Source organism: Apis cerana, linkage group LG3 (genome assembly GCF_029169275.1).
Source record: "Apis cerana isolate GH-2021 linkage group LG3, AcerK_1.0, whole genome shotgun sequence".
Lineage (NCBI taxonomy): Eukaryota > Metazoa > Arthropoda > Insecta > Hymenoptera > Apidae > Apis > Apis cerana.
In genome coordinates this window covers 10,596,111-10,622,472 of record NC_083854.1, presented here as the reverse complement: position 1 = coordinate 10,622,472, position 26,362 = coordinate 10,596,111, and the positions used below count along the sequence as shown (strand labels likewise).

At 36.5% G+C, this 26,362-nt stretch overlaps 1 protein-coding gene across 2 annotated transcripts in view; it reads right to left on the bottom strand.

Moving 5' to 3' along the window:
* LOC107998068 (PH domain leucine-rich repeat-containing protein phosphatase 2) overlaps positions 1-26,362 on the bottom strand; it is a 146,686-nt gene that overhangs the window by 23,932 nt on the left and 96,392 nt on the right. For both annotated transcript variants that reach the window (XM_062072840.1, XM_028666835.2), the window contains one exon: positions 23,219-23,451. In XM_062072840.1, coding sequence (XP_061928824.1) covers positions 23,219-23,451 — 233 coding nt within the window. The remainder of the gene's footprint in view (positions 1-23,218; positions 23,452-26,362) is intronic.

Sequence of the window (26,362 nt, the reverse complement as noted above, 5' to 3'; positions counted from 1 at the left end):
CTTTTCGAATATCCGTAATTAACGGATCGATTGATCGAAAACGAAGAGTTTACGATGGAAATTCGTACGTGAGAATTTTTTTTTCTTTTTTTCTTTTTTATTTCATCTCGCTTCGAAACGGAAGTCTGCCGCATTAGTAATTGTGTCTCGAAATAAACCGTGGATCAATATCGAACGTCGAGTGCTTTTCTTATATACAGTATCAGACAAAAGTTGTTCAGGAATCATTTTTTTGAATCGTTGAGTATCTTTTTTTTTCTTTTATAACTTTTAAGTAGAAATTAACTCTAAGGGATATTAACGATAATTCTATTTTAATGGATTTTCCTTAAATTTTTTCAGCGAGAAAAACGTTGTCGATTTTAAACTTTTGATAGAATGATACGTATGTAAAAGTTAACGAGGAACAACTCTTCGAAAAAAATTTTAATTGTGACGTTTGTAATTTAGAAAAAATCGTTATGAAATTTTCCTTTCCATCGCGTGTGTCGATCATTGTAGGAATAATGATATTTCACGATTAAAAAAAAAAAAAAAATAACAGGGAAAAATATTCCAATCTAAACATTTAATAAAAAAATAGGGAATAAAAGGAAAACGCGATCTATTTACGTATTTCTCACAGTAAATATCGGATTATCGGAATTAAAAGGAAAGAGAATGCAGAAAGCGAGGGTCGAGGCCGAATCTTCGATCGAACTCGAGCAAAATTGCCTGTCTCCGACGATAGAAAGTTGGAAACAAACTTTTGAAGAACTCGAGGGGAGGAAAAAAAAACCGATAATGTTAAACTTGCCGCTGGTGGAAACTTATAGCCGCAAAAAAAAAAAATGTCGGATACACGCCAGATACTGAAAATATTTATGAAACCAGACGTTTTACACGTTCGATCGTCATCCATTCGTAATATTCGTCGCGTGAATTCGCATTTATGAGGGAGGGGAGTAGGGGATGTTGAGTTAGATCGAGCTTTGAAAACCAATTCTATCGTTTTATTCTTTTTTTTTTTTTTTTTTCATTTTGTAACGGAGAACGATACGTTTCAGGTATGTTTTCGATTATTATGAAAAAGGAAAAAAAAAAAAAAAAATAGGAATTGACAGAGGAATGAAAATTGGAAAAGTTCGTGAGAATTTCGCAGTTGTCATTTTTCTTTCTTCTTCTCGAAATTACTTCGAACGAATTTTTATTAATTTAATTTTCAACATTTAATATTTCGCATTTATTCCTCATTTATTTTCTTGTACGAAAATTGTGCGAATTTTTTCCCATTCACAAAAATCCTTTCACGCAGATTTTAAGAAAATCTTACTACCTCCATCATCGAGGAATATTTATTCTTTTTTATTTATTGCTTCTCGCGTTTGCGATTTTTCCCACCTCGAAGAGCTAACAAATTCCATTATATTATAAAAAAAAAAAAATAGAATCGAGTTTGCAAATTCGCGTAAAGAAAAAATTCGTTCGATTCGCGCCGAAATTGTTTTCCCTTACAAAAAATATTTCAAGTTATTCTTTCCCGGTTCTCTTTGTTCGCCCAACTGCAATTCAACGTTCGCGTAATTATTTAGCAACGTTGCAACGTTTATTTTTTCAAAGAGTGAGATTCAAGGCCGGTTTCGCGAAATCGAACATCTGTGAAAAATTGTCCAACTCATTACCACTCATTCGACGCTTCGACGATGACAGAGCAATTAATGATTTCCGGTTGGCTCTCCCTTTGTTCCCGATCGAACGCGCCAGCGATCAGCATTGCTTTTCATTCAACCATGCCTCGATATTTATCCATTTTTATCCTCTCCCGTAATAAAGCATATTTAATACGGATAAAGCACGCTACAAACGTGAAATTCAAACGATCAAATCTCGCGATATTAATTTAATATATATTGCAAAATATTCGATCGCGGAAATAACGGATGATGAAATATATAGTTGATACTTATTCATGAGAAATAATAAGTTCTTTTGTCATTATAATTTTTCTTCGGGGAGGATGGCTAGATTAAAGATTTGCATCAGCTTTTGAGAGAGTGGAATATATGTATATATGTATATATATAATCGAAATACCGTGATTAAAATCGAAGAGAAACAATTTTATGAAAATGAAATCAAGTTCGAATAAATATTTACGATGAATAATATGCAAAGTAACTTATATACCTCTTTGTATTTCCATTTTTACTTCACATTAAAGCGGTAATTTAAAAATAATATAACAATTCCTTTTCGTGGATTCTGTGGATTAGAATTAAGTGGATTGGGTTCCATTTAATTTATTTATTTATTATTCCTGAAAATTTTTACTTTAAAGATAAAAGAAAAAAAGGGGACAGAGAAAGAGAGAGAAAGGAGGGGGATTAATCTCGTCGACGAGGTTAGATTTTTAACATTCATTTTGCGCTTAATTAAAAACTGCTTGGCATAATTCGTTCCCTGGCTTAAAAAGGTCGTATCCCGGAAACGAAGAGCGCAAACCTACGTTTATTACGACATTTTTCTCTTAGACTTTTGCCCTGGGGCAATACACTTGCATACCTACTTCTTTCTTTCTTTCTTTCTTTCTTTCTTTTTTTTTTCTTTCGTCGCCGAAATGTAACGCCATTTTTTAATCAGTCTCGAGAGATTTCCAAGTTTTCCCTTTCTTTATCGCGAAAATTTTTTTTATATTTTTCTAATTGCGACGAATAATCTCAAAGTTTGCCAATTTCCTTTATTCAGCGATTGCTATTTTTTCTAAAAAAAAAAATTATATTCGTTAATATATTGGTGAAGTGACTGCGGAGATTCATCCATCAATTTTATCGATTACTTATTGCGTGATAAATTTAAATTTAATCACAATTCAATAAACGAATCTAAATTTCTGTAATTTTTTTTCATCTTCGGGATCGATCTTCCAAAAGCTGCGTATAGAATGTTATCCCTTTCTACTCGTAAAATCAGAGAAATGATATGCGATTGAAATAAAAAATTCTGACAATTTCGCAAGAAGATGATAGGTATTTCTTTCCATCACGAATCTCGTCGAAATATTCTTTCGAACCATTATAATTCACAATGATCGATTTTTCGACGAAGAAGACCAATCACTAGTTTTTAGTTTCAAAAAACATTTGATAAAATAAACAGAAACATACATTATTACCATTAAAATTTTGGAGAGGAAAAAAAAAATGATAGAAATACTTGTTTCAATCGATCGAGTCGACGAAACGAAACATTTTTCGGGATGGAGGAAGAGAGGATGGAGGAGGAACTCTCATGGATAGAAACGATCATAGGAAAAACAAGAACGGATGATAATGAACGGGTGCAACGTGTATAGTTGCGTATTGCTTGTTTGGCTACTTGTTCGAACAACTGGAGATTGGATCGACACGCTTCGCGCAGCGTGAAATGCAAACGCGGGGATATAAAGCAACGGTGCCTCCTCTTTTACAGGGGAGACAGAAAAAAAGAAAGAAAAGAAAAGAAAAGAAAACAAAATAAAACCGAAAGGTGAAAAGGGAAATGCGGGTACGAAGTCGATCGTAAAAAAAAAATTCGAGCGCGAATTTTTCCATTGTTTCCATTGTTTTATGTGTGCAGACAGATACCGCGTCCTCTGAAATCTCGTCGAGATTTACTTTTCATTTTCTTTTGGATAAAGATAAGTTTGGATAAAGGTATAAATAATTTCCTAATTTGTTAATTTAAAATTGCGTGTAATAATAATAATAATAGTATTGGGAATAATCGATGAAAAAGGAAAGAAAAAATGGATAAGAGATACATTTCTCTTCTCTTATCGTCTGAAAAATAATATCCAAAATTTTTCTACCATTTTCTGCATCGAAATTTTAGATAAAACAAACAAAGATAATCAAATTTATCCAAGACTCTCATAACTAAGTTCCCAAGCTTCTCCTCTATAAAATTTTATTAAAATTTTAGATAAACAAACGGATAATCAAATTTATCCACCCTCTCAATTTTCTCTTCTCTTCGTTAAAATTAATTCCCTCTATCCACAGGGGGACGTTACAAAAGAAATTCACACAGAGAAAAGAAAAAGAAAATCCTGAAAGATCCTAGAAACACTGCTCCCTCTCTCTCTGTCCCTCCAACAAACGATAATAAAAATCCAATTCAAATTCATCTCGAGCCGTTTTCCCTTCTCACCTGGCCTCGTTCCTTTCGAAGGAATCGAAAAATCGGCTCGCGCTCCCGTGAAAGTTGGCAGAAATGGCGATACCCGTGGCGAGATAAAGCCTCCGGCCCGTATCTCGTGTCCCTCGCCCTCCTCGTAATTTACTGGGCCGAGCAAGAGTCTTGGCAGAAATACAGGGAAATATAGGAAGCGTCCTGGGGATACGGTTGGGGAACTTTCGACTCGACTCGTAGGAGAAACAGCCTTCTTGGCGTGAGGAGGAGGAGGAAGAAGAAGAGGGAGAAAAAGTGTTTCGTCGGGAAGGGAGGAGAAGGAAGAAGCACAGGGGGTGGAAAGGCGATGGCAATGCGAGATACTTGATACACGCGAGCGCCATCAGTGATATTTGAATAACGAGATAAGCATTCTTTCGTGCTGCATCCGATAAACTTGTTCCGCGATACTTCGCTTCCTGTTTTCGACTGTTTCTCCTCGCTGAGGATTTAGATGGAGGCGGGATGATTCAGGATGGAGGACGTGTTTTTGGCATGGATAGGGGGAAGATGTGTTTCGGATTGTTCGCTGTCGATCGTTTCGACAAGTTGACGAAGGTTTAACGTGTGTCGGAGTATGATGCGAATATATTAAACGGTCGATGATTTTTTTTTTTTCGATATGTCGACAGATATCGAGAATATATGATTTTTTTTTAATGTTTCTTGTTTTATTCTTTAAAAAATTTGTATTCGTAAAATTTTAAATTATTGCCATCTTTTCTTTCATTCAGATTAAAGAATGGATTCGAATGGAGGGAATTTTTAATCGCTTATTATTGGGCAGGGCGTCGAGATCGAGAATTTAATGTGCAAACGACCGTGCAAGAATCGGTATTACCGGACAACTGAGAAAATTCATAAATCTTTTTTCTACATTGGACACAGTTTCTCATTTATTTAAATTTCAACGCGGACACGTCTGAAAACCGTCAGACAAAATAAAATAAGGGCAGGACAGGTGCAAAAAGAGGAGAATTTTTTTTTTGGATTATTTAAAAGAGGAATTTTGTTACTCGACTTTGAAGGATTTTTGTTCGAAAAGGAAGATCTTTTTTCAAGGAATTTATTATTTAGAGAAAGAGAATTTTTAAAAGAGAATTTTTGCCAGACTTTAGAACGGATTTTGTTTACATCGAGAAATTTTTCGAAAGAACTTTGTTAGAATATCGAATTTTTTTTTATAAATCATAATCAATTTATCATATTTTAAATAAAAATCAAATTTTAATTATCTCGAATCCAATTGACATCGATAAAATTCTCGTTCCAATAATATATGTATAGATATAAAAAAAAAAGATAAAGAATTGTTGTGTCTAGAAATTGATATACCAATGGTATGTTTAAGGCGTAACGAGAATCGATTGCTCGGCAAAAGTACGCGAGATAGAGAATTCCAAGTAATAAAATATGAGTAACATATGCTTCTCAAATATTCTAGTCATTCTTCATAGTAATAATATTATTAACAATTGTAATAATTGTTATCAACAATTAGAAAAGAAGATATAAACTATATTTATATCCCAGTCTTAAAAATATTCCAGTCTCTAGAAATGTTTCGTATCGCAAAAGAGTCACCAATCGTTATTTTTAATTGACGAGTTTTCTTCAATCCTTTCTACTTTTTATTTTTACGAAGAAGAGAAAGAAGAGTTATTTGAAAAAGGGAATCGAAAGTGAGAAAAAAAGACAGGAAAAAATCGATTATCCAAAGTTCGCCAAAAGAGCGAACTACGATTCTTCGAATTATGATTTCTAACAAATTTTTCCTTCAATTTTCCTTACTCTACACTCTACTCGAATAATTCGAACGCTGTAAAAGATAATCATAGTCAAAAAAAAAAAAGAAAAAACAAGAATTGAAAAAACCTATTCATTTTAACGAGTTCTGCGAAAAGCTCGAACCGTCATCGTCATGGCAAAATATACTTTGGTATCAGAGCGAGGAGAAGAGCGAGAAAAATGTAAGAAAAACGGCCCCGTTCGTCTACCTCGTTACTTAACATCTTCATGGGCGTAAGAGCAAGAATTTAGCTCGAACGATGCATTCTGTCCGCGATCCAAACTCTCGCTCGATCACTCGAGGCAAGGATTCGCCCTGAAGGTAAGAACCGAAGTTTCCGTCTCTTTCTTTCTTTCTCTTCTTCTCCGGGGAGAAAGAGAGAGAGCTTTCGAATCGATGAACGACGCGATGAATTATAAAACTCGTAATTTAGCCCGCGTGGCTCTTCCGGAAATACAAGAAGGAAAAAAAAGAAAAAAGAAAAAGTTTCAGTTTTCGTGCGATATTCCGATTTTGCTCGATCGATTGGTCCATCAATTCGATCGTAAATTTTGAAAATAAGATAATTCGTGACGGGAGAAAGGTAAGGAAGAATTTGTTTTTCACGATCGATATTTGCGCGGGAAAATTGATAGAAGCGGAGGGATCAAGGGGAAAGTTTAAATATTCAGATCGGTAACGTTGGATAACGTTTCTCAAATATTTCTTCTTAATTAGATTTAACAATGTAACGATGAACAACGTGACAACGGGCTTAAGTTGTTTGTTTCTCCTTAGATTTCGTGTCTGCAGTTGACGGGGATAGATATATACAAATGATGAAACAATTCTTCCGACGAGATATGCGCGCGAGATTTACGATTCTCTTATCACTTCCTCAGCTGTATTCAATGTAGAAACGTTTGATTTATCGTATGTTTACGAAAATTTCAGTTTAATTTCAGTTTAATTTTAGAAGACGCGATAAAGACGAGCAAATTTAGCAAATAAATTTAGCACTTTTAAAAGCGAGTGGAAAATAAAATCGAGTCGATACGAATAAGAAATATATTTGAATCTCTCCTGGGAGAAAAAAGAAAATATGATATGAGATATAAGTTTTCGAGGAATTCGTGGACAGTGGAGAATCGAAAGAAAGTTAGATTCAACAAATTCGAGGGGGAAAGAAATTTACATGTTTTGAAAGGAAAGTTTCAAACGATATTAAATCTGCATCGATGCGAGCGTAAATAAATTTTAACTATTTTGGTTATTTACAGGTCGCTGCCGTTGCGGCAAATTACCTCTTCCCCGAGAATTTTTCTCTACCGATCGTAGATGGCGCCAGCAATCGCGAGTTGTCAATAATTTTCGTATAATAAATATTCCTTCAACCATATGATTTTTTTTCTCTCCTTTTTTATTATTATTTATAAACTCGACGTAAATTGTGAGAAAAATTGAATTTCCACGACAAATTAATTATAAAAACCATTTTTGTAACTCCGTAACACGTCAAGGAAGGAACGAGAACTCACCAGAAGTGCAAAGTTTTTCCTCGATTGAAACCCTCGATCGCTTCTATCGAAACTTAAAAACTTCTTCAACGCCATTACTCAAAAAACCATTTTTAAATTCTTTCATGCACAGAATTTACAGAAATTCTATTTCTAGATTTCCATTAATCGTCAAAAAAAAATTTATTCGTAAAAATTATTAAACGATATTTATCGATAGATCGAAATGAAGATATCTAATTTCCTTTAACAAGCACGTCATATTTTTCTAACTAAGAAAAATTTCTCACAATCGCAAGAACTTTTGAAAAAATCAAGAACGAGTCTCTTCTTCCTTCCTAAATCTCTCCTCTGTTCTCGATGAACTTTGACTTCACGTATATTTCGTCGTTTTTCACCTCGCAATCTCGTAGCTTCTTTGACCACTTGATGCTCGCTCGATCCTCCGTAAAACCGTGTCTTGGGAAATTTCTTCGTGGATTGATCTTCCTCTCTCTCTCTCTCTTTCTCTCTCTCTCTCTCTCTCTATGAATTTTTAAAATTCTCTGAATCACTATTCAATCGAACGTAACCCAACGTCGCCCAACGTGAACAATCGTTCGATATTATTTGTCGAAAATTGAAAAAATGAGATACTTTCGATCGAGCATCAACGAACGAGAACGAAAACGAGAAAATATTTTTAAAAAATTTTTTATCTCAGGTTCGATGGATTTGATCGAAAACTTTCGATTCGATGAAACTTTCGATCTTAGAACAATCGTTTCTCGTTCCTTATTAAAATTTTTACCTTTCACATAATTCCGTTAAATTAATTCGCCCATAAAATACACAACGATTTACCTCACAGCGAAAAGAAACACGTTTAGAATAATATAAAGGATATAAACCTCTTTGATCTTAAAGATCAATGGTGATAGCTCGATAAAAAAATTTCCCCTATCTCTCACCACTTCTAAATCCACTAAACTAAATCCATTTGCGCGCAAAACACGCGCGAGCATCGAACAGTTTTTCTAAACATGGGAAAGCACGGCAGATATAAAAGGGTTGAGCCCCAGCGAGTTTACACTTTCGCGCCAACACTCATCTCGAGGAGCAGTGCTTTAATCGGAACGCATTCTTTGATCGTGTCACTATTCGACGTTTCAAGGGCCCTTGGGAACGATTTCTATTCGAAAGAGAGAGAGAGAAAGAGAGAGGAAAAAGAGAAAAAGAGAAAAACGAAGAGAAGAAAGGGAGAAGAATACAAGGAGGGGAGAGATGGCGGATCTTTTCCGCACGCGTCTGTGTCTCCACTCTTTGTGCGCCGTCTAACGAGCGAAAATTCATGTGAACTCGTGCCCGCAACTCCCTCTAGGGACGATCCTTCGATGGAATAATAGCGGAATGTCGCTCGACAGCTGGGCGAGAAAATTCGCAGAAGGGGGATGGATGTCTAGAAGTGAATCAAAGAGAATCTCGATTAAAAGCGGAGCGTTAAAAAAGTAACTTCTCCCTTCTATTGAGCTCCTTCTTTCTTTATTCTTGCACTTTGTTTCCTTTTCGGGAAGATTCTTTTCGATTGAGGCGATTATCGCCTTACCTAACCTCTCTTTTTTCTGGGGATTTTTTCGGGGATTTATTTATATTTTTCCCACTTATGGAACAGAGGAATCGACTTTTAATCTTGACCAATGTGGTTCGAACAGAATATGGATGGAGAGATCTCATTTGAAATAATAGCAAGTTGGAAATTGAAAAGTTGGAATTCTAGTGTACATATTTTTGTTATTCTTTAATTATCCTTCCGATAATATTGATTTACGTCGAAGAATGATAGATTAATAATAAGAGGAATTATTAATGATAGAAAATAAAAAAAAGGAAAAAAAGGAGAAATAATAGTGTGGACTCGTTAAAATTTGTTTTTGCAATCGCATGTCAAATTGCTCGAATAGACGACTCTATGCGTGTATACCCATAGCGAAGATCCAATCTAGCATACTGCAAACAATTGCACGTGAAATAGCAGGTGTCAGCAGTATTTCAACTGCACATTGCGTCGCAATAACTTCATTTATAATATTTCACGGCAAGCTGCATCATATGTGGACGCATCTATTTCGTCCACCTCGAAAATGTTTCATCACGGGCAAATTTATATTAATAATATTTTAATTTTCGTACACGATCTTTTTTCTTAAAAATTTTATCGTTTTTTATCTTTCAACGACATTGAAAACATTGCAGAAACGATCTACAATCAATTTATTTACCGTACAAATAAAATCATCGAAACAAATAAAATTTTAACATCCAAAATTCGAAGCGAATATAAACAAATTTATATTTATTTGTTATTTCGTTCGAAAGACTTTTATCGATGATATTAAATAATAGTAATTGAAAGATTCAAAGATGAAAATGAAAATATTCGATTCCTTTCAATCTCGTGAAAATTCTAACCACTGACAAGCATCAAAGAGATCGTCTTGATGACCAATTTTTTACCGTACCGATTTTTACCGATTTATAATATATAATTTATCTACTATTTATACATTAAACATTCATTAAGCAAATAAAATTTGAAGCTCCCAGCAAATGCAATTAATCGCCAAAATATTCCTGGAAATTCTAAACTATCGAAACTCTGAACTCTGTGCCACTTGTAGCGTATATTAAAACCACTAATTTGTATCGATGATCCATACATTTTATCTACCGTTCACATATATTCACCAAGCAAATAACAAAACACTTGAAGTTTCGAGCGAGTATTATTCCTCTATGAAAGAGCATTTATCGATTCGATGATATTAAAAGAAACTTAGAAGAAATTATCGAAGAAGAAAATATCGAAATATTCATCTCCTTTCGATTCCTTTCGAAAACTTTAACGATCGAAACTCGAACGTGCCACTTGTGGCGCAGTTTAATCGCCACTCCGACCACATCGCCAACCACCACCACCAACCGCCACCATTTCTAACGAGCATCCAAGAAGTCGTCACGATATAAGACCAAGTTCTTTTTTTATCGCGCGAAGGTCACAAGTTCGTTCCTCCGGAAATTTCGACGTCTGTATTACATTGGAACGATGTTAAGACTTTTAAGGGCGGGCACAGTTCGTAAGAGGAGGGGGGAATCGAGGGAAAGTTGTAAGCGGTAACTTTGGCGAACTGCCTTTCAACGATTAAGAAGAAAGTTTTGCGATTTACAGTGGATTTCGCCGCAGACACATCCCCACCGACGATCCAATCGAAGATTTACGACTGAAATCGCCATTTGAACTTTATATCTTCTCCAACAACTTGGAAATTGGAGACTGGTTGTAAGTATCGGTGCAAACCCGTTATCCGAGCTTCGTTTTCTTTACATTTAATTGCGCTTCCCTCCTCCCTTGCTTATAGGTTTTCGATTGGGAAACGAGTTTATCGTACCCGATTATTAAAATAGTTTCTCGATGGAACGGTTCGGATTACAGGGAGGAGAGATACAACTGATTTCTTGGCGTGATTTTTGGACGAGTGGGGGGGCAAAATTTTAAGGAAAATTCAAGTTAAGAATACAATTATTTCGATAATATCGAGGTTATAGCGAAGAGCGATTACAGTGGCTAGGAATAAACGTTATTCGAAATTTTAATTGTTAATTTTTCCAAGTCTTTGGTCTTGAATAAGCTATCGGATAATTCGGAGCGATCGAAATGTTGCTAATTTTTCATAATTTTATTCTTGACAATGATCCGTTTATGAATCGTCGCAAATTGAATTATTCTTTCGACAAAATTCACTTTGTTTTTCAAGACATCCAAACTTTTTATTCCAAGCCAATCGGGCTCGGTTCGAAAAAACTTTCTCCCTTTCAGCTTCTTAATTAATTTGATTTGGTATCCAGTTACAAATGATCAATAATGCACTCGAACAACGCTCATCCTATTCGAGAGGACGAAAAAAAAAAAAAATCTCAAAAATCAATCCACAAAAGAGAGACAGAAAGAGAAAGAGATGGGTAATTCCGAGAGAACTTTTCGAGCAACTTTGAAAAACCGAGCGATAAATAGCCGAAAAACGGCTAGTCCTAATTCCCAGCCACTCGTGGGAGCCCGATCGTTCCGTTCATCCTCTCCTAAAGAGCCATTCACCCTTTTCCACCTCCCCTTTTCCTCAAAACGTACGGGAAATTAGGCCAGTGCTCGATACTCGAACGACGATTTTTCGTCTCGAAAAAAAAAAAACGGAAATTTGCGAGCACGGATTAAAAAATTCGAGAAAAGAAAAGAAAAGAAAAGGAAGAAGGGATATTAAATAGAGTGGCGCCACGCACGTTGCAATAATCACGCGTGGGGAAATCGTAATGTCTCGTTAGAGCGGGGAGAGGGGCGTATAAATTCGACGAGGTGCGAGCGTGTAAAATTGAACACGACAGCCGATTCGGTAACGAATATCGGTGATTTGTGAAATATGCGTAAAAGGATCGGTTCGAAATGTTGCCAATCGAACGAAATATATTTTCCATGTTTTTATTTTATTTCATCAGGATACGCGGTTAGACGTATCGAGTTTTTTTTTTGTTTGTTGCGAAACGAATCATTTTTGGTAATTTTTTTTTATGCTTTTTTGTGTTTCTCGCTTCATCGTTGTTTTTTTTTTTTTTTAGGCAATTTTCTCTCGAGAACGAAAGTGGATTATTAGTATGTCGACAGAATTGAGGATTAAAAAATTGCGGTCGAATATTTGGATAACAAATTATCCAAAGAAGCAACTTGTTGAAGTAATAACTTTATTCTTAACTTTTTTTCGTTTATTGAAAGCGAATCATTTTTTGATAATTTTTGAGCTTTCGTGTTTCTCGCTTTATCCTTGTTTTTTACAGGCAATTTTCTCCGTTGAAAGTGGATTACTGGTATATCGACGGACAAAGTTTGGGGATTAAAAAAATCGCGGTTATTCGATGCTTGGGATAAAAATTATCCAGAAAACGAATCATTTTCGATTTCGATTTTCTCCCTTATTTTTTCAGATAATTTTCTCTCGAGAACGAATTTTGGGGATTAAAAACTATAAATAGATAAATTATCTAGAAATAACCGATTGAAATAACTTTACTCTTCGATCAAATTTTGCCCACCGTAGAATACGTTCCCAATCAATGATTCTTCGATTTTGCACTCACGAATCACAACGTTGTGCGCACACGATACTCTAATTCTCTTCCACTGTGTCGATTATCTTCTTCGTCGGATAATCAGCATTTAGATTAATTTTCCGCGTGTTCGAGCACACGCGTTTCGAATGTGCCCAGAGCACACGCGCGCACTCTATAAACACGCGATTTCCGGCGATACACTCGGAATTCCCACGGGCATGGAACGGGCAATGAATACGACTAATTAATGATGCAATGATAGCCGAGACGGGGATAGTTTCCACCGCTTAATTCCCCACGTAAACCTACCTATATTTACCCGCTCCACTACTTTGGACGTCGTACATTGTTGCCTTTTGATTCACTCCGTTGATAAATCCGTTCCATTCGTCGGATTACGGCCACCTTATTCCACCAACTCGATCAACTTGTTCCATTTGTTTGACTATGAAGCCGTGCCTCCCTAACTTCGATTATCTTATTCCACTGGCCGAATCGCTCGCTACTGCCTTACTACTCTCTCGCCTAATCCCACACGATTCACCGGCGTTCGTCCGACCAGAAATGTTTCGTTCCACTTGTCCGCCCATTATCGGCTTATCCCAGTTCTCCCTAAGGCCGATCTTATTCCACCGATCCGGCAATAACCGTCTCACTCGTCTAATTATAACTGTCTGCCTCCATCGACCCAACAACTCCGTCGTCTCGTGCTTGTTCCATCGTTTGTCCGTTCGATTCGAGATTCTCTTAACGCAGGGATCAAATCAGGGGATCATTAATTCTTTTTTTTATCGATTCTAGAGATGTTGTGCAGTTGTAGTAATGGTGGAATGAGAGATGTACACGTGTAAAGAGAAAATTGTATGAGAGTTTCTCACAATGTCACGATGTCTATCTGTCAGAGCACGATTTGCTCGGAAGGAGGATATTTTTCAACCGAGGCCCCTCAGAAAATCCCTTCAATTGGGAGGATCAGAGTTTAACACGATGATAACTAATAATACGAGGATCAATGGTTGACACGTGATGCCTTCAAGTCGGAGGGAAATTGTTGGAATTAGAACGATGTTGGTTGAGCGAATAGTATGTCACCGTTGGATATAGCGTTTTATCTAATATCTAGCATTTGTTAATCGCGAGATTTGTAAACGGTTTGTTCGAAGAAATTCTGAAAAAAAGGATAAGGTAAAAGGGTTTCTGAGGAATTCCTTCGAATAAGCTGTAGAGCAACCCTTTTTTTATTATTATTAAGCCTAATAAATTCCATTAAGCCTAAATAAAGGTTGATGTAAAAATATGGAATTATAAATGTCGATTAAACTCAAATACATTCTTTTCTCAGATAAACATTATCTTAAAAAAAATGGATGGTGTAAAAGGGTTTCTACGCGAGGAATTCCTTCGAGTAAGAGGACCTCTTCTTTTATCATTAGCGGTCGTTAAGGATAATGTAAAAATACAGAAAAGTGTCGAATTACTAAAAATCTTCTCAAAAACATTCTCTTCTCAGATAAACACCATCTTTTATTTAAGCCTACTACGATCAGTAATAAGAAAACAGTGTTTCCATACGAGGAATTCTTCGAATAAGCTGTAAATGAACTCTTTTTTATCATTAATGGTGACCTCGATTAAACCTAACCAAAGGATTACGTAAAAATATAGAATTATAAGTGTCGACGAATTGCTAATAACTTTTCTCAAGAGACGGCCATTCCCTTCTCAGATTAAACACTATCCTTTATTTAAGCTTGATCGACGACCGATAATAATAATAATAAAAAAACAGTGTTTCCATACAAGGAATTTCTTCGAACAAGCTATTTATAAGGATGAGATATTATTATACGCGGCACTCTTGAAAAAGAATCGTTGCATTGATCGTGGTAAAACGTTTCTAGGGGGTGAAAACAGAGCTTCGTTGTATCCGAGCGAAGGGATCGACGTCACCGGACATTCGTCACCGAGGAATATCGATTTTACGAATCGGTTCGAGGATCGGTTGGTCGATCGCGGGGGACGAAATTCGAGATCATGATTCGGATAAATTTCGCTCGCTAAATATTCACCGATCAACGATACAAATAGGGGGGAGGAGAGTTACCGGCATGTTGGCTCACCCGTGAATAATTCAACACACGTGCCGCCCATTTTCCCTGCCTTCCTCGTATCCCGTCAAAGTGTCCCACCTGACGAAACGACCAGCCCCCTCCCTCCATCTAGTTTCACTTTTGATTCCTCTGTCGTTTTTACCATTTCGACGGATAATGCGACGGATGCTCGCCTCTCATTTTCGTTCGTCCCTGCTCTTTGATGCGTGGAAAAATATCGAGCAATCGTTTCTCCTTTTCCTGCTTTTTCCGATTCTTCGAAGTTGGGTCGTTCCATTTCTTGTTGCGCTTCTTCTAATTTTTGTTTCCCTTTTTATTCTCGCGGATCGAGTGGAATGATTTATTGGGTCGAATTTGCTGAGAATTATTTATTCGCCAAGTCTCCATCTTTTTTTTTATAATCCTTTCTTTCTCGGCGAAGCGTACGTTTTTGTTTTTTTTTTTTTTAGAAATTTATCGAACGATGAGCAAATCTAGATCAACCGTTTGATGTCGCGGATCGGTATTGATAATTGGCGATCATAAGCTGTTGGAGATGTTGTAGAACGTCGATACTCGAACTCATCAAAGTTGCGTTTGCGGGAAAAGGATAAATCCTCTTCCATAATTCACGCTACGTCTATTGGCTATATTCATCGCTTCTTTCACAAAGTTTTCACTTTCCATTTCTTTATTTATTGGATAATCTTACGAGACGGTTTTTCGTTGAATTTTCTTCAATTTTCCTTCTTTTCTTCTTTTTCTCCATCCACGCACCGACAATTTTTAATTAAATTTCACTTCTGTCCTCCTTCTTTTTAAATATATTTCGATCAATTTTGTCGATCAATTGCCAATAACAAAATTGATGTTTTTAAAGGGAGATCTAAAATCAAAGGAACGCGTTCGTTGCAAAAAGCAAAGAGCACGAATCACGCGAGATGTTGCCCCACGAACTTTTCCTCCGTGCTGCGCGCACTTTATTCGAAGAAATATATTCCCTTCTCTCGCGTGTGTTTAATGAAAAGAAGGAGAGTTAAGAAGGGAATTAATAGCGCGTACGAGAACAGCGAAACAAGAGAGATGGAATGAGATGTTTACGTGAGATAGGCGAATGCAAAATTTGCTCACGCTAAATTTGCCAGCCAGGGAGATGGAAAGAAATTAGAAATGAAAATTAACACTGTTATTTATATATATATATATAAATAACAGGTAGGTGTTTGTGTAACGTGATTCAAAATACGCACGGTAATCTAATACTTCTTTGCAATCGATGAAATTTTTAATATTGCGTACGTTTGAGTGTCAAGACTAAATTTAAAAAAAAATTAAAAAAAAAAAGAAATATTCTGAAACGAAAAAAATTAATAAGTAACCAAAGTGTTGGATGAAAGTGGTAGGTTCAATCTAAAATTATAATATTGTTTACATTTAAATTAATCGATATAAATTAAAAATAAATAGTATATATTTCACAAATCGATATTTTCACTTAAACCATTTGAATATTTAAATAAAATATAACATTTTAAAGGAATTCGATGCATTAATAAAACAAAATATTCAACTAACAAATCATTCTTCAATTTTAAATTCGATATAAATTTCTCTACGATTAATAAATATAAATAAATAAATTCAATAGATAAAAACTAGATAAACAAAATTAAAATAATTATTAAATATTTATATCGAGCCGCTAAACCAATTATTAATGTAACTTCACTTACCAAATTTAATGAAACTCAACGTAATGATTACAAATTAAAATATTGAAATAAGAAAGATATTCTTTCTTGAAATATGAATCTCTCAATAAAATAATGATCGATGCCGCCACGATTCTCGTGTGGCAACGATTAAATTTAAAAATCATAATCCAAGATATGATTTTGCCATCTACTTTTATCACGCAACATGGGAGAGAAAGATAAATGGGGATGGAAAGACAAATTACTTCTTCTCGTGACGCAAATGTGACACGAGTCCGAAGCGCATGGATCGTAAAAGTGACGGCCGCACGGACAGTAATTCCTGATTGAATGATACTCTGGTTCGGCCTCAAAATCCAGACTTGACTCACGTATCGTAGATCAGTTCAATCGAGGCTTTGTGATGTAGTTTCACTTCACTACTTTAACGTAATTCCACGGTTACGTACAGCTATACGAGATGGAATATATCTCTTCATTTGCTCCATCCTGACTTTTCCAACCGAGTTATTCGAATTCGAATATTCCGGGCAAGGGAGTCTCGCTCGTTACGTTATTTTATTTTATCTATTTTATGTAGATTAAAGATTATATATTTGATGTTTTATTAATTGTCTTTTTTTACAAACATTTCTACACTCGTTTCTTCTTCAAATTTCCTCATCTCCAAAGATTTCTTTTATTATATGAAATATATTTGTCCCGAATTTTTATAAATATCGATAACCTTTTTCTTTTTCCAAAGATTCCATATTTCTTCAAAATCCCTCAATGATCACATTCTTTTCGAACGATATTTTATTGTTATAAGCTATAGCTTTTTTTTCAAATTAAAAATTTCTTCAGTCGTAACACGTTTCTTTCGAATCTCTTGGAATTTCACATTTCCTCGTTTTCAAAGATTTTCGTGACTCATATATTTGTTCCAAATTTCTAGAAATATCAGTAACCTTTTTCTTCTTCCAAAGATTTCATATTTCTTCAAAATCCTCAATAATCATATTTTTTTCGAACGATATTTTATTATTATAAGCTACAACTTTTTTTTTTAAATTAAAATTTCTTCATTCCTGACACGTTTCTTTTTAAATTTCCTCATCTCCAAAGATTTCTCCACTCATATATTTCTCCCAAATTGTTACAAATATCGGTTATCTCTTCCAACGATTCTTCAAAAACCTCAAATCATATATTCCTTTCAAACGATATTATAATTCTCTCATATATCCTTTCCCAAATTAAAAATTTCTTCTTCAAACATTTCTCTACTCGTACATTTCTCCCAAAATCCTCAAAAATATCAGATATCGATATAAATTTTCTTCAAAACTCCTCGTACTCCATATTCGAGCAACATAATAACAATCCCACGTTTCATTTCACGTTTCTTCCTCAAAGCTTTCAATTATTCTTTCAAACATCAATAAGAACAATCCCTCTACCCCTGGAAACGCTTTGCAAGCCCCCGAGATCAGGAATTCTCGCGATACTTGACAAACGTTCCGAATTCTTTTCGTCTGGAAACAAACGCAGGCGGAGCGTTGCGCAACGAGGGAGGAGGTGGATGCAGCAAGCACGCTTTTGTTAAAATAGAAGATCGATCCTCGCGTATCGCGAATAACTACCGTTTCCAGCGGAATAGAGAAGAAGCAATAACGCGAAACGTTCGGCGATAACACAAAAGACATTCCATTCCGTTCGTCCCAGGGCCAATAATATCGACCCGCCGTGATCTACATTTGGATATTAAAGTTTGTTCATCGTGATTTCATATTCACCCGGTGCCCTTAGGCCAATGTTTGCGCCATTCCGAATTCCTCCCGTTTCCGCTCCCCTGAATCACTCGATAGCATCAACCCGTCTCCTCCCCCGATCTTTCCAACGTTATCTTATCTTACGGGATAAGAGAGGACGATGGCTCCTCCTCCTCCTCCTCCCTTTGATTTCACGTGGACGTTTCACGCGTTTCTTCCACTTCCTCCCGAAAAAGGAAAGGTTCTTTATGGATTTTAGATATTGCGAATTCGATATGGCGCTCGAGCGGTTCCTTCTCGTCTCTTCATGTTCGATCGCGGGCCTCTTTCCAAGTCGCCTTTAAGGTTTCCTTGGGACGAAGAGAGATGAATTTTCGAACAGGAAGCAAATACGTCCGCGGATTTGCGAAATATCAGTCGCGCATTTTCCCAAAGATTAAGTAAATTCGAATTTGGGTACAGGGTTTGGAGATGAATTAATGAAGTAGAAAATTGTGGAAAAGGAATCTCTGACAAATTATAACGATCCGATTAATGGCGATTGTAAATATCAAGGGGAATCGGAAAGAGGGAATTTTATATGGTAATAACGGGATATGAAGATAATTATATATCCGTGTAAATAATTGGTCAAGTTGCTTTCTTGGACTTTACTGTGCAACTTGTGATATCTGGTATGGAAATATGATATAATCGCGTTTTGTATTTTCTTCCATTTCGCAATAACGCTTTAACGTAATCCACGTGGATCTTTTCGATATTAGCTATGGCACATCTAAGATTATTACCTTTCCTCAGGCAGTATCTTATTCGAAACAATACGCGTAATTTTACGTAATAACGTAGTACGCAATTTCAAATGCAATCGATAATTCTGCGATATTCCTGATAATAACTAATATTTCGTTGGATAACAGGTTATATTCGATCATTTTCTCTTATTTCATCTTTTGTTGTCGACTAATACGACGGAAAGATTATGAAAGAATAACCATACCTTCCATGTCCTTCTTTCTGAAAAATATAAAAATATTCCGCCATTATTTTCGCTCAATCTCAATTCATCGTACACTATTACATAGATATATTCATTCTTAACTCGCCTCAAAATTCCTAATATTCTATTTTACTTTCTTTTAAATTAATTCCTTTACTCTTCCGATTCCGTTCTATTCATTTTCAATTTATCTCAAAAAAAAAAAAAAAAAAAGAAAGAAAGAAAAATCCAGAGCGAAGAATAGCAAGTAAATTATCTAATTCAAGTGTTAATCGTCTTGTCCTAATTGCATTCCTTCTCACGATTTACAACTGTTCTACAAGCAGAATTCGAACTGGAGGGATTTCCATTGCGAAACTCCGTTCGTATCCCGTACAATCATCAATCGTGCACGTTTATGGTAGAATTTCGGATGTCGGGGAGGGAAAATCGAATTGGTCCCCGTGAATTAACGTGCACAATACCTTACAGGCCAATGGGAACACGCAGGCAGCGCCACCATTTCTCCATTATTGGCGGGCGATTCGATTAACCTGCATCAAAACGCGGCGGCGGATGCACGCGTTTGGCCCCATTTGAGAATGGACCGTGCACCTTTCCGATTCATTGCCGCGTCCAGATCGATATCTCGTAACGATATTATCTCTGTTATCTCCTATCGTTTCTTGTTCGCGCCAATTTTTCTCTCTTTCTCTCATCGCGCTCTTTGTCCCTGTTCCTCTGTCCACAATTCTGTGTACAAGGATTATTGGAATCTAGGAATTTTATATATTCGATCATATCATGGTGGAATAAACTTCTTGTAATGGAAGATTTATAAAATGGTTTGTGATTAAGATTTCATTCGTGCGGATTATAATTTTTGGTTAATAATATTATATTTCTCGTATTTTTAAAGTTTTCCTACTAATAGTTAAGTTTTCACCGAAAAATCTCAAATTTAACAATCTATATTATTGATTTCTTTTTCTCAAGGAAAGTTTAACTCTCAATTATCGCTTTTTACTTGCTCGGTTCATCATTTGATATTTCATAAATTAAGTTTTAAAAATCTCAAATCTATATTAACAATCTACATTAATGATCCTTAATAAAGGAAGACACAGTAACAATTTCTTCTTTAAATTTTTCTTCCAAAGTTTATCTCTCCCTAATTATTCCTCCCTAAAAGAGGACACTTTTTACTCGTTCGGTTATCATGTAATATTTCATACTTTCACACTTTGTTCAACACAGAACCCATTACTATTACGCTTTTATCTCAGACTTTTCTTCAAAACCCTCCAACCCGGAACACTTATCCATCCATAATAACGAAAAACACCTAATCAAAATTCCACTTCTCTAGATCCTCCTTCTTATCCTTTCCCTCTTCAGGATCTCCACTTTCCTCGATCCTCCCATTCCATCATCATCACCACCACCATCATCATCATCATCACGTATAAACTACTCTCAACCGAGTTTCCCGCCCTGCTAATATCCCAGAAATATGAAATATCGAACGGAGGACGCCGATTGAATTCCAGAGCGTCCCGTTTATCGAGCTCACTTTCTTTATTTCCCCAGCCAGGGTGGCCTAGGGTCGTGAATGCAGTCTCGACGACGGGCGTATCTTTTTAAGAAAAACGGATCTCGAGCACGAAAGAGAGAGAGAGAGAGTTCAGGTGAATGGTTTCCAGGATATAAGTTCCCATAAGTCTGTGACCGGCGTTCGAACAAATATCGAACGAATTCTCCCCGTTTGGGTAACGATGGAAAGATGCAAAAGCATCGATCTCGACCCTCGATACTGGCGGCCATTGGACTTCTTTGGCCCCTCGGTTCGTTTTATTGAATTCATCGTGCCGCCGCTGAATTCTCGATTTTAAAGGGGGACGCCGCGTGCCACGCCATGAATATTGCACCGTCACGATGGCCCACGCTCGAAATGACCGCTTTATTGTGACCCGCGTCGATTTTACGCCACTTGGAGATGGATCGTTGGAGTGTCGAAGGAACAAGATCGATTTGATCGCGGAGGAGGAACGATTTTCTTACGTAGTTTGCGAGTGTCGTCGATTAACTTTGAATTAACTTTTTTTTTTTTAAATTTAATATTGGAGGAAGTTGATGGAATAAGGGAATGTTATTGGTGTTAATTTCGATTGGATTTATAAGTCGATTGTCGAACGAGAACATGATCGAGAGTGAATTTTTTCCTGCGAGGTTGAGCGGAGCAAAAGTGAAGTAGAGAGGTTGGGCTGGTTCAAGTAAATTGTTTATGATTGATAATACGATTAACTTGTTTCCTCGTGAATTTAATATCGAAAGAAGTTGATGGAACGGAGGAGTAAATTGACGAGGTTTGGAATAAAATTTTCCTAACGAATTATTTTGATAATTTAATTTTAAATTTAATTATCGAAGAAAAATGAAGAAACGAGGAGCTGCTTCTCGTACGGTGATTCGAAAATTATGAATTTATGGCTCGATTTGGTTGATCGGTATGGAAAACGAGGTCAAGAAAATGTACTTTTCTTACGATTCTCTTCTTATGACAATTTTACGAATATTATTGGATATTTTAATAATTAATTTTTTGCTTAATTTAATTTTAAACGATGCAATAATATTAAATGGAACGGTAGCTTTGCAGATTCCTCTTTCTCCCTCTCTCGGTATACATAATACGATTTCTTGATAAAATTCTGTCTTTTCATTAAACGCAACGAGTTGTAAATGTGACGTGAATTGAAAATACATTTATTCGTTATACGATTCAATGTATCGTAAAATAAACTGCATATTTATGCATACACACTGAATACTCGGAGGATAATGTTAAAAGACAAATAAAATAAAAAACAATAATCATAATTGCTCGATTAAAGAAACGATCAACGACGATACCGTGAAAACAAACATGCTAAAAACAAAAAAAAAAGGAAAAATCATTAATTAAAATATCACCGTTATTACGTCTCCTTCTTCCTTTTATTCGAATAATCAATATTTCCAATATTAATTTACTCTCCAAAATACCCCAACGAAATTTTTATTCTTCCAGGATAAAAGAGTACTAATATTAATGAAAACTTGCTCGTCAATTCAAATTGATTTCCTTCTCGTACGACTGACTCCCCCTATATTCTTCTCCTCGCTAAAGGATTAATTCTAATTATCCAAGGCGTTAAAATTCGAGATGGTTTTGCGAAAAGCGCGCAAGAGTTTAATCGTTGGGATCGCGTTTCAACCGATTCATCGCGGGGAGAGGTATTAAACGAGTTGCCAATTTCAATTAAGGGCGCGATCACAAAGGAACCATCCCGGAAGGGAAGGGAAGTCACGGCCAATTTAATCTCCAATCTAATTTTTAACGCTCGTTCCTTCCGTCCAAGGATTATTACACACTTCCGATTCTTCTCTCTCGAAGGAGCGAAAATGGGGCAGAAATGTAATTGGCCGCGAATAATCTCGAATAAATATTTATCGTGGCTCGTTATTGTTTTTGTTGTCGTTGTTGTTATTGTTCGCCGCGTGGAGAAGCAGCCATCGAGACGTTGAAATTTGAAATTTCGTGGAAGGGGGAAGAGAAGGAGGAGGAGGAGGAGGAGGAGTTTCGAGATTGAAATCTCCGTTTCTCCAAGGATTTTTCCGTCCCTCGCGATAGCTGGCCCGCTGTACGATAAAATAAGGAGGAATAACAATTTTTTGGAAAATTTGAAACGGGAGGAAGAAAATGGAAAGTTTTGGGCGGGGTATAAATTATTTGTAAAATGTTGCGCGACGAATATTGGTCAATAAAAGAAGATGGTCATCTCGAGCAATCGTTTCCATAATTCATCTCGATAGATTCATCCCCGATATATAAAATTTCGAAGAAAATATTTTTCCTCTTATCCTCTCTTCCACGGATTCCAATTTTTCTCTCGTTAACCGCAAAGGAAAAAAAGAAATAAGAGACGTGGAAAAATAAAAAATAAAAAAAAAAATATAAGAAAGGAAAATCCAGGAGCATGGTCATCGTAGAAAGTTTGCTCGGTAGTAGTGGAGATACCATCGTGTTTGACTTACCTGTTTAATCCAACTTTTCCACAAGTCTCTGTCCCAGGGGTGGTGAAAGCCAAGATATAAGTGTCTTGTCTCGCGATGGTGACTGTCCTCCTGTTGTTGACTCTGATGACACTGGTGAGTGACCCTTGGAAATCCAGTGATACGCAGCACGAGTTTACCCAGACGTGACGGGGCATAGCACACCGCACCCCCACCGGCCAGTTCCATCCACTCTGGCCGAGATTCAGGACAGGCTGAAATCAGGATGATTGATTTCGAATTTAGTTACGACCAATTTGACTCTCCGTTATTGTCACGCGACCCATTTTCAATCAGCAAGCTTGGAATCGAGATTGGTCATCACCTTATCGATACGTACATCGAGGATATAACGCAGATGGATATTTCGTTAGTGATAAAAATAAATTGTTTCCGTGTATTTTACTTTCTTCATCACGTACACGTTTCTTCTATCCTTTTATCATCATATCGCGCTTTTCGCATTCTCTTTCTATGTTTAAACAGCTATTAATTCAGATACTCGTTTATTTTTCCTGCTCATTATTGATAAGATAAAAATTAAATTCCAATATGTATTCACGTATACATTCCTCGTAAATTAAGTACCTATTAATCTAGATACTAAGTGTCTGACACTTCTATATTCTCTTTCTGGACAGCTATTAATCCAGATCCAATCTTATCTATTTGTTATCGTTGGTACACTAGATAAGATAAAACTTAAGTTCCAGTCTATTAATTTAGATACCATGTGTATTTAAATCGACACTTCTTCTATATTCTCTTTCTAAATATAAACCAAACAGCGATTAATTTAGAAACTATCTTTCTGTTATCATTGCTACACTTGATAAGATACTAGCACTCTAGATACTAAGTGTTTGACACTTCTTCTATACATTCTATACAATTATCATATCACACTTTTATATTCTCTTTCTGAATCTAAATTAAATATTATTATTATTAATCTACAAACTTGTTATCTTTGCTACATTTGATTAAATTAAGCATCACATTTCACTCCCACCTTTTCCCTATCCTTCAAAGTCCACGTTTTGCTTCCTTCAATCTTATCCTCAAACTGTATCGTCTCGCGAAAAAATCGTTTCATCGCGCTCGTCACTCGTTACCATAGTTGCCGAGTTACCTCTCGAACGAGGTAAATTCAGGACGGATCAACAGTTCCACCGGCTTTTTGACAGTGACAAACGCGGCCGAGCCGCGTCATCTAATTACACGGGACTACGGGTGGCAGCTGTCCGTCCATGTTTCGGGGAGGGAGGCGGTTTCAAATCCCAGCCACGTTCGTTTCACGCCGCGTGAGCCACGCGTAACGCGGTGCTCGCGGTTTGACAACGCGGCCCATCTCTCTTTCTCTCTCTCCAATATCCTCCCCTTTCCAAACCTTTTCCGGGAAAACACCGATGCAAATCGGATTTTATTTGCCCGGCGCCGCGATACGATCAATTGGAATCAAGCATCCCTCGGGTGGTGGATGATTGGAATAATAACGTTCCTCGAATTTTTCTAACGTTGCCCTTCAAAATTTTTGCATTTCTTCGCGTCGAGAAGGTCGAAATTTTTGCTCATTCGATCGTAATTTAAGGATAAAAGCGACAACCCCAACTTTTTGAAACTTTTCTAATTTCCCTATTTGGGAAAAATATGTATATAATTTCCCCTCCAGAGGATCGCTCCGCGTACTTTTCGATCGATCCAACAAATGAATAAACGAACACGTATATATTCGTCTCACAATCACCGCAATTACGTCACAGACGATACGATTTGAAATCTTGAACGGTCGATCCAGCTACGTATATTAATTACAATTTTCACGCCCATATGCAACGTGATCATATTTTACGCGGAGCACTTAGGGGACGACACCACGTGCCGTATTCGCTCGGGAGGGAATTAATAATTGGCGGTGATTCGCCTGCCAGGCGAAAACAATTGCGCTCTAATGTGTATATACGACCGTCCTCGGCCGATAATATTAACCGCTTGGGAGCGATCGTTTCGCGAAAAGTAGTCCTCCGTAGACTCGTGTAAATCCATGATATTCCCATTTTGCGAAAAAACGGCCTTCCTGTTTCCTTCAATTTAATTTAAACTTTCGTTTCGTTCTCGTTTAATCCCGTCGTTCCGAGATGGAAAGAGATCTCTTTTTTTTCTTCTTTCTTTCTCTTCAATCCAAGCCCTCGCTTTGAATTCCAATGTTTTATCGTGTCACGTGTATACGTATATTCATGATATTCGATGGTTAACCATAATTCAGTTGCTGATAATGCGAATTCACGTTATCGTTTAATTTAGTTTAATCAAGAATCTGAATTTATACGCTCGTTCGGGGTATAAATTAATAGTTTGGACCAGATCGGTGGTCGGGAATGAATAATTTAACAAGGAATCGGGTAAAAGTACATTTTTGTAATAAGAAAACGGGTGAAGGGGGGCGAAAATTGATAAAATTCGACTTTAATGCATAAATTTGTACAAAATTGCGAGTAAAGGAAAATGTCGTATAAAGATGATAAAAAATTTGCAATCTCTAAAAAATAATTGGAAAAAATTTTTATAATCAAAATTCATCGCTGGGGAAGAGAAAAATCGATCACTTCGTTATTATCGAAAGAACAGTTCGATCCAACTCGAGCCTAACTTGAGGTCGACGCGCAAAGTAACAACGAGATAAACGATTGGGTGAACGTCGGTTAATTAAAAGTTTCCGAGAAACTTTCGGGGAAGCGGCGTTGGATCTCAAACGCTTCGACTCGTTATTAAGCAATCCCGAAAAAAACTTTTTCTCGAGGATGCTCGAAACGTCGAAAGTGATCGTGGTCAAAGGATTTTCTTCACAGACAAATTTACACGGCAAATTCTCCATCGAAATTAAATTGTAACTTGCCGATTCACGCGTCATCATTATCATCGAAAACCAATCCTAATCACTGCTCACCACTCTGATCACGCTGCTCACTTTACGCTCTCTCTCCGCTTGTTTATCTTCTCTTTTCAAATCGAGTTGTTTGCACGATGCATTTCCAAGCTTCGGTCACACGCGAAATGAAACGACGAATCTGCACACAGAATTCGACCGAATTTCAAGTTTAGATTTTTAAAACGATTTCGTGCTGA